The sequence below is a fragment of the Numenius arquata genome, chromosome 4 (genome assembly GCF_964106895.1).
Source record: "Numenius arquata chromosome 4, bNumArq3.hap1.1, whole genome shotgun sequence".
In the NCBI taxonomy this organism is placed as follows: Eukaryota; Metazoa; Chordata; class Aves; order Charadriiformes; family Scolopacidae; genus Numenius; species Numenius arquata.
Window position 1 is genome coordinate 62,439,874 of NC_133579.1, and position 13,222 is coordinate 62,453,095.

Here is a 13,222-nt window from a genome sequence, read left to right on the forward strand (position 1 = left end):
AGTCCCCTCCTTTCACCTACGAGCAAATTCATCTGACCACACCTAAAGCTGTGTTAGCACGTTGAGAGGCAAACCCTGATGCCAGCACCCACCTGGGCAGCTGGGGTGGAAGGTGGAAGAGCCATGCCTGAAGGGGTGCTAGGCTGGGTACTGGGAGGTTTCTGCAGAGTGACTCTCCTGCTGGCAGTCCTCGGTGCCCAGCATGTCCCCACAGGTCCAGCTCACTCCCACTCCAGGAAGCAGGTATTTCCTGAACAGCCCTGTAGAGTTCAGCTCCTCTGAACGGTGAGGGTGACAGAGCCCTGGAACAGGCTGCCCAGGGAGGTTGTGGAGTCCCCTTCTTTGGAGATTTTCAAGACCCGCCTGGATGCAGTCCTGAGTAGCGTTCTCTAAGCAATCCTGCTTCAGCAGGGGAGTTGGACTAGATGATCTATATGGTCCCTTCCAACTCTAAAAAAATTCAGTGAAATTCAGTGAAATTCAGTGATGCAGGACCACCCGCAACCCTGCCAAAGACACTAGAGTTAGTTTATGGGGCAATAACAGCTCAGAAAAACCTCATTCAAAACATACCATCAAATGAAGCTACTAGAAACGGGACCCTTTCTTTATTATCCGTCAGATGATTCGACACAGCAGGTACAGTTTACCTCTGTTATAACTGTCAACAGCCTGACAGCCCAAAGAGATGATATGCATTGCTTTAATTCAGACCGCTGTCTTGAAAGAAGTAGTTTCAAATAAGCTTCTATCTTTCCTGAGTTTTATTTCCTTCTCTCCAGGTTCTGAGGTCTGCTTTAAAGCTTGACAATCTTGAGTTCATTTTAGTTAACCCCTTACCCCTCCATGTACGCATTTTCACATTCGCATACCCCAATTAAATGAAAATTTATGATGGCAAAATACAAAATTGAGCCTTTAACATTTTAAGGAGGGGTGGTGGGGTTTTTTCCTCCATTGTTTCAACTTCATCTTGAAAGAAAATCTCTTCTTCTGAGGACTCCCCCATATCTTTACCAGTCTCTTCCCTCCCACGGACAGGTGGGAGAACTTGTCTTACAGGACAAACAAGAAAACAGACAAACCAGGATTTCAGAGCAGATCGTTCTTGTATGCTGTCTTATGAGCCCAAGCAGACAAATTTTTGTTGCTGTACAGGGTTAGGAGGTTAGTTTCCATTGTACCAGCATTTGCTCATCATCTTCTCTCCATCCTTCCTAACACTGACAGTTTAACTCCGATTTCTCCCCTGAGCAGCTCTGTAAAATGACAAAAGCTGACAGAACCACCCCAAAACATATCTAATTTGCTGCTAGAAAGCTTAAAAATAGGTTGAATGAACCTGGGAATGAAGCCCTGCCTCCATAAGCAGGACTTCTCATGCAGCCAGAAGGGCTGCAAGCACATGGCTGGCCCTGTGGGGCATGCATCCCCTTGTCTCCAGCAGTGCCAGCACCAGCCTGGGGGTTGTGTCTGGAAATGTGCTTCAAAGGTGGCAGGCGCAGGGAGCACCCCAGGGTGCTGGTCCAGCCATGGGTGGTGGCAAGGCTGACCTTCCCCAGTGTGGGAGGTGGCTGGTGGGGTTGCAACTCACAGGTCAGCCACGCATTTGTGTCCTCTTGGCGTGGGACTGTCCGGGAGGTGCCAGTGTTATGGTTTGAGGAACCCACAACAATTTATTGTTGTTTAGACAATTATTCTCTCACCCGACCACCCCTCCCCACCCGGGTAGGGGAATCAGGGAAAACAAGGAAACCGGACGACTGAAATATAAACAGATTTAATAGAATAAGACTAAAAAAATAACATTACTAATACTAAAGAATAAATATTGATCCTGATACCAATATAAAATATAGAAGGATTGTACTCAGCCAGTTCTACCCGTAGGAAGCTGTGCACTCCCAGCAGGGGACAGCAAATGTCAGGCACTGTGAGTGCTATGGCTTTGGGAGGAAGGGAAGGGCTCAGGGGTCCGGCACCGGGGCAAGAAGTTCTCAGCATCGCCACTACCAAGGAAGAGAGAGAACCGCTCAGCAAATTTTTTAAATTATATTGAATGTGATGTTCATGGTATGAAATAATGCTGTTGGCCAGCCTGGGTCAAATGCCCAGGCCTTGCTCCTCCTTGTCCCTGCACCTGGCAAGGCTTGAAAACACTAAGACCTTGAATCCCAGAGAGGCTGGCTGGCTATAAAGTAAATATTTTCACAAATTCAGACACCAGAGTCTTCTAAAAGTGCAGCTTTCCCAGGCATTAGAAGAGGAATCAGGCCTGTGTCACTCAAACCAGGGCAGCCGGCCGGGCCAGGGGTAGGCCGAGGCTGGCAATGCAGGCCATGCGGTGGCGGTGGGCAGTGGCGCAGCTGCTGGTGGCTGCCACGGTGCTGCTGAGCACTGCCATCTTGCTGCGGCACGGCGGGTGGCAAGGGATGGGCATCAGAGGCTCCCTGGAGGCCAAAGCACTGGAGCTGGCGTGTGGCACGCTGTTGGCCGGCCGGGCCCCCCGCCTGAGGGGCTGCCAGCTGCAGCCATGGCTGGGGGCAGCCCACTGCAGCACCTACGTGGCCCGCAGCCACTACATCACCCGCACCCTCTCGGCTGAGGAGGCTGCCTTCCCCATCGCCTACATCATGACCCTGCACAAGGAATTTGAGACCTTCGAGAGGCTCTTCAGGGCAGTGTACATGCCCCAAAATGTCTACTGCGTCCATGTGGATGCCAAGGCGCCCGCCCCATTCCGGCAGGCGGTGCAGCGCTTGGTGGGCTGCTTCCCCAACGCCTTCCTCGCCTCCCAGACGGAGCAGGTGGTCTACGGTGGCATCTCCCGCCTGCGGGCTGACCTCCACTGCATGAGGGACCTGCTGGCCTCAGCCGTGCCCTGGCACTACCTGCTCAACACCTGCGGACAGGACTTCCCCTTGAAGACCAACCGGGAGATCATCCGGCTGCTGAAGAGCTTCAGGGGGAAAAACATCACCCCTGGGGTGCTGCCACCCCCGCACATCACTGCACGCACCAAATACGTGCACAGGGAGGAGGCTGAGCATGACACATCCAGACTGGTCACTCCCCAGCTTCACAAGGCACCCCCGCCCCACAACTTGACCATCTACTTCGGCTCTGCATACGTGGCTGTCACCCGGCGCTTTGTGGAGTTTGTGCTGCAGGACCAGCGTGCCATCGATCTGCTGGTGTGGTCTGAGGACACCTACAGCCCTGATGAGCACTTCTGGGTAACGCTCAACAGGATCCCAGGTAGGACATCAGGTCCAGAGAGGGCACAGGTGTTGCCGCCCTGGCACCTGCTGCCACTTGGCTGTTGCATGGTGCCAGCTTTTTGTGGTGGTCAACATGGCTGACTTCTCCATGGAGGTGTTTCCAGCTGTGGCTCTTGGTGGTCCCCACCAGCAGGTTGTTGCCACTCCTGTTGTTTCACATGGAGAAACACCCAGGCAGGTGACAGCCCATGTTGGCAGCACTAGCGGCAGTGTGTACAAAGTACGAAGGTGTACTGAGCCTCCTTGAGTTTGATGTCCTGGATGTTTATCCACTTGGCTTAGCTTCTGGGGAGAACAGGGTAAAGGAGGTCCCAAGGGTGGTGGGCTTTGCAGTGTGGTGGTGGACACTGCACACCTTCCTGCTTAGCAGCAGCTGTCCTGCTCCATGAAGACCCAGGGAGACAGCTTGGCATCCACTTGGCTTCCATCTTCGGCCATACTGTCTCACTAGTCCTACACGTGCTTCCTTGTACCATCTTGCTTCTGTAAAAGCCACCAAAGGGGTTTGTGAATTTCCAGGTCCCTCTCACACACTGGTGGGCTGCACGCCTTCACTTGTAGGGGAGAGGGTATGCACTTGCCCACCTATACATGGCCCACCCCAAGCCTTGCATGTTTCCCAAACATAAATACATGGCCCCGAAGTCTAGCAAAAGTTATGGTTGATTTCAATCAGATCTTGCAGAATAATATTCTCAAGGGTCACATGTACACCATTTCAAGCAGATTTCTGAAGTGCAAACTCCTGTGCCCTGGCATATAAAGTGCAGGAGAAAAGCTCAGAGCAGTTGGTGGCACAGAAGTGTTAAGAAGTTTTCCCCTTCCCTAGAGAGAGATGCCGACGAGGAAGCTGAGGCTGCTTCAGGGGACCGGTGGAGACTAGCCCATTGGTAGCTGGGTTTTAACCGATGTGTTGGCTTGATCCTGGAATTACAGGTACAGGACTTGGAAGGTTAAGGCAAATGAGGCAGCCTTTTATACTGCAAGAGTCCCAGCCTAATGTTGGTTTATGTGCGTGTTACAGAAATGCCAGCGCAGTGGCTTGTTCTGTGTAGGCTGCCTGTGTTTGTCTTCATAATACACGGTAGCGATGCAAGGAGGAAAGGGAGCGGGCTGTCCCTTGGAGCCAACACATACAGAGCAGCTCTCAATGGAATTGCAATGGCAAAAAACCAGGAAGAACTTAGCGGAAAAGCAAGTTGTGTTGCCTTTGTGATATGAATGAGGTCTAGGCTCTGAAGCAGTATTTTTCCTGCCTCTACACTTCCGCCACCATGGAATGACATGAAATTAAAGGCATCGGAGGGGCTGGCCCATCTTTCTAGTCACTTGTCTCTATCTTCACACCTGAGTAGTGCAGTTCTGCTGGTGGCTGTTTCTAAGACCTGGTGGTGGCAAACCCGTTTTCAGGGTAGTGCTCAGTACTGCTGCCCGTGAGGAGGCTCTTCCCTACTCCTTTTTTGGGGCGGACAAAACGCTGCTAACCTCCATGGAGTGGGAGATGACAGCTGGAAAAAAGTAGACTGAGCAACACATGCTGAAGTTTATATTAACTTTCACCATCATCAACACTTTTCAGACAAACTGTATTTATAAGAATACATCTTCTGAATCTGAAATCAGTTGCTCAAACAAACATGTAAAGGAAAATGTGGTAAATCCATTTTTTTTCCCTCAGTGCTGGGCTACATATTCCCCCACTCTTTAATTAACTTACAAAAATGCCTTGTTTACTCAATTTGGGAGATGGTGAATAATGTGAAGTCAGTAGTTTTGTATTCCTGGAAGGTCAGTGCCTTCCAGTGTTTTTGTGGATATCCTGGGGTTGTTCCTGTTTTGTCCATCATTTTTCTGCTTTCCCACCGTGTCAGCATTTTCCAAGTCTTTCTGCACACCACCACATTTACTGCCATCTGTTATGAACAGGTTTTTAATTTGGGATGGTAATGCACATCCCAAGCCATTTAAAGTGTTTAGCCTCTGCCATCACTGCCCCTTTTTGTCTTTTTATAAAGTGTTTTCTTAGCTTAATGCTTTCTGTGGAGGAGTTACATTTTCTGAATTTTCCCCAGGACAAACCCACATTTTTTTTGCATGTTATTTTATTTGATAATGGGCCAATATACAGAGGGTGAGAAGTAAAGTCATGAAGTTGTGGTTATAGCTGCCACATATCTCTGTTTACGGCAAAGTGCTGTTGTGGTTCTGCTGTTGGATCATATGGTTGTTTTGCATCAGATATAAAAGTCATGACTTGTTATTTGCAAACAACCACCCTTACTTACCAGGAACAAGCTTAAAAACACAGAGCAAAGCAAGCAAACAGAAAAAAAACACCCTAATGTTTAACCTTTCTCCCATCCAATTTCTCAAAAAAACCCAACTCCAAATCCAACCCCCCCAACATTACCCAGTGCCTTTAGGATCTCATTAGTCCTTCACTGTGCTTCTCTTCAAGATCACAAGCAAAATAGTTGTTGGATTATGGTAACTGTAGAGGTGCTGTACTTGTTGCCATCTAGGAAAGGAACAGAAAAAACCAAAATAGTAACAAAATCTTACTTTGCTTTCACTTTTATTTTTTAGAAAACACCAAGGTTAGGATGGTGACACACTCTCAGCTACTGTTTCAGCATGGAGGGCTTCTTGCGTGTGCTGCAGTCACCAGCTGAAATTGTCCTTTACAGACTGCTGGCAAATCACCCTGTTTAGGATTGTAGCTAACTAGCAAAATAAATAGCCTATATTAATACACATTTTAAATGAAGTTATGAAAATCAGCAAGAAGGGCTAATTAGCCTTAAAGAAAGAGAGATGTCAGAACTGGAGATTAAAATGTCAATTTTATTTTAGTTAAAATCATATTTGAAGGGCTTAGGTTTCCTGTCTTTGCACAGGTCCCACAACTCCAAACCAGTGCTATTATACATTTCGTACAAGCTCTAAAATGTTTTGTTCTCATCTCATTGTGAATTGAGGAAAATGGCTGTCTTTTAAGTATACTGAGTTGGTACAAATCACAGATAATAATACAAATGTTATGAAGATGTTTTGATAAAAAGCTGCATGGTTCCCTCCCTGCCACTCACACGAATGTTTCCTTTAAAAGGAAAACAGGAGGAAGGAGGAATAACAGGTTTTAAATATCCCTATTACAAATCTGGAATAAAACCACTTGAACGTGTTTAGCTGTTAAACCAGCTTAACTTTTGCACCAGCTATCATTAGGCTAGTACCCAGGTTATTAGTATTTATTGATAGTAATAATACTTAATCCTGGCATCACTATTGGTCTCCCCAGCCCCTGTGTGTACAACAACAGAGATTGACGAAAATCACAGTTTTGCTAGCGAGGAGGGCTATTCGCTATGGGGTAGCTCTGGGGTAGCAGTGCATGAGCAGCACGGAGCGGCAATGCCCCAGCCTGCCTTGTCACCCCCTTGGGTGTGTGGGGAGCATCTGGGGTGGTACAAATCCTCTCCTCCCTGGTCACCGCCACCAGTCAGTGCTGGCACTTCTGCTGCATTTGTTAAAAAGCTTGAGGCCCAGGTACTCCTCAGCAGTAACATTGTAGTAATTCTTTGCATTTGAGGAAGTCAGTCTCCTCCTTTGCTTTCAGCTTCATTAGGAGAAAGCAGAAATATCGTCTGTGATTTTGTACCTGCTGGCTCCGCAGACATTGCCTGTTCTGCCTTGTGATAGCTCAGGTAGAGCACTGGTCGTTACTTGCTGGGCAGGAAAGAAGAAAAGATGGTTAGGTTTTTCCAAGCATGCCAGTAAGTGATATGCAAATGTTTGTGCTACAGTGAGAAACTGTGGCTTTTCCAGCTTTTCTTAGCAAAGTGGTTTGTACACCAGGTGGCAGTTACACAGTCTGTAGCTGTTACACAGTCTGTATCGTTTTGTTCTTCAACAACTGATTAAGCCAATAAGAAAGATAAAATTTGCTGAAAGGGACAAGTTCATAGAAAGCTTTTATTATTTTATACCTTTGCTTTTTTGTTGTGGTTGTTGTTGTTTTTCTGTATTCTGAAGACCAGTTTAGGAAGTACTTCAATAAGCTGCTTTCACTGAATTGCATATGATACTGCAGTACAGACCAGGCACAGAGGTTTCCCTGGCTGTTCCTACCTGATCAGCTCTTGCTTTCAAAGGCAAAGACATCATCCCATGGCGATGGTCTGTTATAGCTACCGCCTTGCACTGAAGATACTGAAATTCCCTTGACTCGCAGCGGTTGCCTCCACCTTGCATACATGTTGCCTATTTACTCTTCGGCAAATACCAAAAACTGCGTGTTCAGCATTTCCACCTTAATTACTTAAAATGGATGTTTGCCAGGTTATAGCAGGACCTGATCATTTACTGATGAGGAGAGGTCATCTTACCAGTTTATCTCCTAGATCGGTCCGATGATCTGCCTAGACTTACATATATTATTATATAACATTATAGGCTATAATTGAGGTTTAACAAGTCCATCCAGTTATATCATACTTGATTTTGTTCTGTTAGCAACTTTTCTAAAAAAAAAAAGATAATAATAAGGAAAGTATTTACTACTAAATTCATGTGAAGGTACTAGGTGTCAGTGGCTCAGGATTCAAATATCTCTTGGAGAGCAATGCTGGTTGGGACGGTGCCATGAGTACATGCATGCAGTATCATATCGAGGCTGTTGCAAAGAGTGATTTTATTTCTCAAGTGAAATGTTTAGGTGTCTTGGGCTGATATCTTGTTTATGTCACGAAAGCTGCTTTCAATGAAGAAACTTGACAAGGCTAGCAGCCAGGAATCTGTTGATGCATATTCCTAAGTATTTCATCCTAGTTCTTTGGAGAAAGATCCCAGTGAGTGGACATAAACCTGAACACATAGCTGTTAAAGGAAATAATTATTTGATTTTCTATTCTCTAATTGCAGGTGTCCCGGGCTCCACGCCCAACGCCTCATGGGAAGGTGACCTGAAAGCAGTGAAGTGGATTGATATGGAAGACAGCCATGGAGGTTGTCATGGTAAAGTGTACTTTTTTTCTCAGTTTCTTCTTCCTGTTCATATAGTGAAAAACACTTGACTGTTTTTCCGCACTCCTATAGCCTCTAATCGTAATGTGCTACAGTCTTTAGACATTACTTCATTGGAAAGAAGACATTAAAAAGGAGTCATCTCCTTCATAGTCCATATGTGAATTACAGTAGCCACATAAACGGCAAGAAAGCTGGAATAGTTGCTTCTTCATCAGGAATCTTATAGAATATATCAGCCTTGGAAAGGGGGATATTTGGCAGCACTTAGGGCTCACAAGAGTTAGCTGACTATTCTCTTGAAGGCCTTTGGGGGAATTTCTTGCAGGTGGGTGGGAATAGCCCATGTGTATGTCCCACACTGGGACGCAGATGCGCTAGAGCCAACAGCAGTGTGCAGGGAAGGTGTCCTGTGTGGACTTGGATAAATCCCAGCTCTCAGCTGGGCGCCGATGCATGCTAGAGCCACAGCTGACGAGGAACCTAAGGACCTGTGGGCTGACAATGGTGGTTGAGCTTTGACTTTTCCTATGCTATGTTACTTCATGACATAATATTAGCAGTAGATAACCTCCTGTATGGCACACTTAATTTTTCAGTCACTGGTTTGTACATTGCGTACTGCTACTATTCCTGACATATCCAAGTAGAAAGAGAAAAGGAATGCCAAAATGCTAACGATACAAATTTTTTTCAAGAATTCTTGATGCATAACATAGTTGTTTGTGTTGAGGTGAAAATTGTTGACAACTTCAGTCAACTTCAATTACAGCAGTTTTATATCAGCATAACTACATTGAAATCAGTGAAATTACACCAACATCACCCAGAATTAGTTAGTAGGAAATCTAGTACAAGTAAAAGTATGAATTTCTCTTCACTGACAGAAGGAAATTCCCCTTTGCTGTGTTTCAGCCTTGTCTGAGAAAAAGTCTCAAGTAGTAACACTTCTTTTCTGAGCTATCTCCTTATTTTTCTCACTGTATGTTCTGATGTAACTTTCTTCATTTCATCTCATTATTCATACTTATTCCCATTGCATGTCCAGTAGGCCTTTTAGCATGTTTGTTGCGTAGGAGATTATTTATAGTGGCTTTGCAGATAAAACTTCTCAAAAAGAATGATTTGGAGCCTTGATTTTGACATTGCTTTTTTTTTCTTCTTCTTTTGGCAGGCCATTATGTCAGAGGGATTTGTATATATGGAACAGGTGACCTCAAGTGGCTTTTTAACTCTACCTGTATGTTTGCAAATAAGTTTGAGCTTAAAACTTACCCCCTGACTGTGGAGTGCCTGGAGCTGAGACATCGGCAGAGAACCTTGTCCCAGAGTGAGGTTGAGGTGGAACCCAACTGGTATTTTTAGTTAGCAAAACCCCAGGCTACAACATTATTAGAAGCGGTCAAGAAAAGAGCAGCAGCTATCTTAATTTCTGCTGTGCCAGAAACATGAACTCATGAAATGGGTTTCTTTAGGATGTTCTGTAGATGCAGCTCGGGTCAGCATGTCTCATCCTGCCTGCAAACCTCACCTTCCACTTAACACCTGGAGGCCAAAACACAAAAGATCCAAAAAGAGACACCAGGGTAAAGCTTCTCTTGCAGCTGGAGGAGCTTTGCACTTTTGTCATTTTTAATGGGCTGTTTTCCAGCCCCAATTTTTGTCTTGCTACACTGTCATTGCTATCTTTTTCTATAAAAATGTAGAGTCATGCATCCCTGGCACTTCTCGTGTCTAAAAGACAAACGTGCACATTTGGTAAGCAAAAAGGTAATGAGTCACAGAAAGATCTTAAAAGCAGGAACACAACTGCTGGCTGTACATACAGATACCCTTTTGTCAAAGATACTGATATTTCCTGCAGAGAACTGATGGAAAAGCACTGCAAATGGAATAAAGACGCTGCACTTCCCAGATCTTACCTGTTCTTTATATATCTGTTGGGATAAGGTTTGTAAGAGAAAGCAGCATCTTTTACTAAATCATTGGGTGTGGTTAGATAAATAAGATAGATGGGCTTTTAGGCAGAGGAGCCCTTCCCCATGTCTGAAAAACAGGGGTTTGCATATTTGTCTTACTTGGCCAATTAACAGAACTGGAAAAAATAATAAAAAAACCCTCTCTACATGCAGATTTCGGCCCACCAGTGTCCTTAGATCATTATGTGTAAGGTCACAGGGAGAGATAGAAAGCTGGGAAGGAAGTAGCAAGATAAATACTTTCAGGAGTGAAAGAGCAGTAACTGAGCTTTGGCAATAACTCAGTAATTCTCTGTCATATTTTGATATGGCATAAACCTTCTTCCGAAGTATACTTCCTTTCATCTTCATATAATGTTTAATGCACATATTTAACCTTGGGGTTCACTTCAGCCCCATTTTTATTCCCCGGTAACAGCCACTAGAGGGAGGCCATCAAATATCTGAGCAGATTTTCCCTTCCTCGTCTACATAAACCTTTAAAGCACATAAAATCTCAACAGACGAGGCATGCCACAGAGAAGAAAATCAGTGCTCGAGAATAGTTTCAGATGGCAAACAGAAGGCAAATGTTACGGGTATCAGTCATCGTGTCCTAAAAAAACAAGGCAAGGAAGCAAAACTATGAATACTTCCTCCTGTAGCTGTGACGGTTTTATCTAAGGGGCATTTTAGCAGTGCTGTTGAGTGACCAGAGATCGGCAGCATGGAGGCAGTATCAATCAGGATGCCTGAATCTAAGGAGAGTGTGTGTGCTGCTCTCCTGTCTCTCTTCTGAAGAAGCGAAGATGGCTCAAAGGGTACCTCTTGAATAACAGCAGTTTGCCATCAACTTTATTAAATCATTGTTAATTTCAGTGTCTTGTACCAAACTGGATTGCAACCTGCAGCAGTTCAGAAATGACAACACATCATATTCAGATATCCTGAAGCACAGCTGGTAACCCCCAGGGAAGGGTCTGAACAGGCAGGATCTGCTTCGGTCAGCTTATTCTGCATTTATAGCTGCCAACACCTAATAACAGAGATGCCTGCAGAAAGGCATCAAGAATTTACCTCCAGAGCAGAACTTTGGTGGAAATACTGTTCAGGCTTTTTTTAGGAGGGGAGAAAGAGAGGGCTTTGCTAACTTGCTGCCATGGTGGCAGCTGAAGAGAGAAGTATTTCGGAGAGAGTCGTTCTTTTAAAGAGGGAGTTTTAGGGTGTCCAACTTCAAGAAGTCTGAACCCAGCCCCCTCTTTATTTTATTAAGATGAATATTCCCCAGATTGAAACATCCCAAATAAAATAAAGGCATTCTCACCATTTTATGTGAATATTTAAAGTAGCACAGAGTACAAACAAGATTACTTTTCATTGTTCAGATTCTGCAGGCAAATGGCAAAATATCACCCAACAGCAGAAGCAATAAGCTTGGCAGTTTGGAAATACAGATATAAAAGGGTATTGTACTCTGAGCCTGAACACATATAGGTATTTTAAGACTGGGTTATATTTCCTGTTTAGGTAAGAACCCAGATAAAACATCATGGCTGGTTGGTCTATTGAAGAACTGATGTCCAGCCCTGATTTAGAGGGCTGGTTTTTTTCATGAGTCTACTCCATGTTACATTTTTCTGGAAGCCAATTAATTTGTTTTTATTGTGTGCCTGATTTTGGGGTGCAACATCTGTCTCATCAGCCTCTTTTTTTTTTTTTTAAGAAAGAACATTACAGCTAATCACCATTTGCAAAGTGATGTGAAAAGAAAAGAGGGAACAGAACAACTTCTGGCAGCCAAGCTCAAGAAATGCATCTGAACCCATGAGACCTAACAGTATCAGCAGTACTTTGGAATAGCAGTAAAAGACAGGGGGCAATGAAAAATTGGAGGAGGTGGCTGGTAGGAAGGGTGTTAAGGAGGGTTAGACTCCCATCCACAACGGTAACAATGACTGAGCTCAGGAACTGTGGTACATCTCCGTAGAGGGAGCTTGCACTCCCACATCTGTATCTCCTTGTTTTCTACAATTATGGGAAGGGGGGTGGGAGGGAAGTAAACTCTTTCCCGGTGCAGCTTGTAACTGCTTTTCTGAATCAGTACGAACAGCAGAGCAAAGTTTTCAGTTCTGCTCTGTCACTTACTCAGAAGCTGACTGGGATTGAGGTACGTAAAGAACTTGCTCTCTCTAATGGGACTTCCAAGCTGGTCAGACTTTCCACTGACGTCAGTTTGACTTGCCTAGACAACCCACTGGATGCTTTTCTGCATATTGAGCTCCTAAAGACTTCACTTAAGGAATGAAAGTAATGTGGCTGTACCCATGTTTTCAGTTTTACCACTACGATTAGGCATCACCTTAGAGGTCATATAGTAGTGAAATAATATGGGTCCAATATTGGGTCCCCACCCAAACGAATAACAGAAATGCTATAAAAGAAAGGAGAGGTGACACTGAGGTTGCAGAACAGAGCAAGAGCCAAGCACACTTTAACGGACTTGTGGTCTGGTTTGGTTTGCTCTCTTGCAACATACCACTCCTCCGTTAAAGTACACTGCCTCGTCCTGCAAACCTGGTCTCCATTTATGGGCACCGGAGCTACCACAAGCCCACCATTCTGGCACCCACAGCTGCCAGGCTGAGGCTTTGATGCACATGAATGGATCATCGCATCGCCAGAGGAGGCATAAAACTAAAGTGAATGGTAGGACTGTCTCCTCACTGGCTTCTGAGTTGCTGGCTTCTAATTCAGTTAAAGTGACAAAGACTCTGGTAGACCTGACTTCTGTGAGCTGTGAAGTCATCAGTGACATCAGCAACACCAAACAACGAGTTAAGTGGAAGCTGCAGGTGCTGCCAAGATCTGCCCGTTAGCACACACTGATTCAGAGGTCGAGATGCTGTGACATGCAGGAATACAATAACATCCTCAGCTTCTAGCAGGAACCATCCTGTG

At 45.1% G+C, this 13,222-nt stretch overlaps 1 protein-coding gene across 1 annotated transcript; it reads left to right on the forward strand.

Moving 5' to 3' along the window:
* The first annotated feature begins 2,555 nt into the window (after positions 1–2,555).
* On the forward strand, positions 2,556–9,671 carry LOC141463842 (N-acetyllactosaminide beta-1,6-N-acetylglucosaminyl-transferase-like). The gene is made up of 3 exons (XM_074146487.1): positions 2,556–3,258; positions 8,205–8,297; positions 9,481–9,671. Exons 1-3 carry the CDS (start codon positions 2,634–2,636, stop codon positions 9,669–9,671), a joined length of 909 nt encoding a protein of 302 aa, XP_074002588.1. The 5' UTR covers positions 2,556–2,633.
* Positions 9,672–13,222: the final 3,551 nt, after the last annotated feature.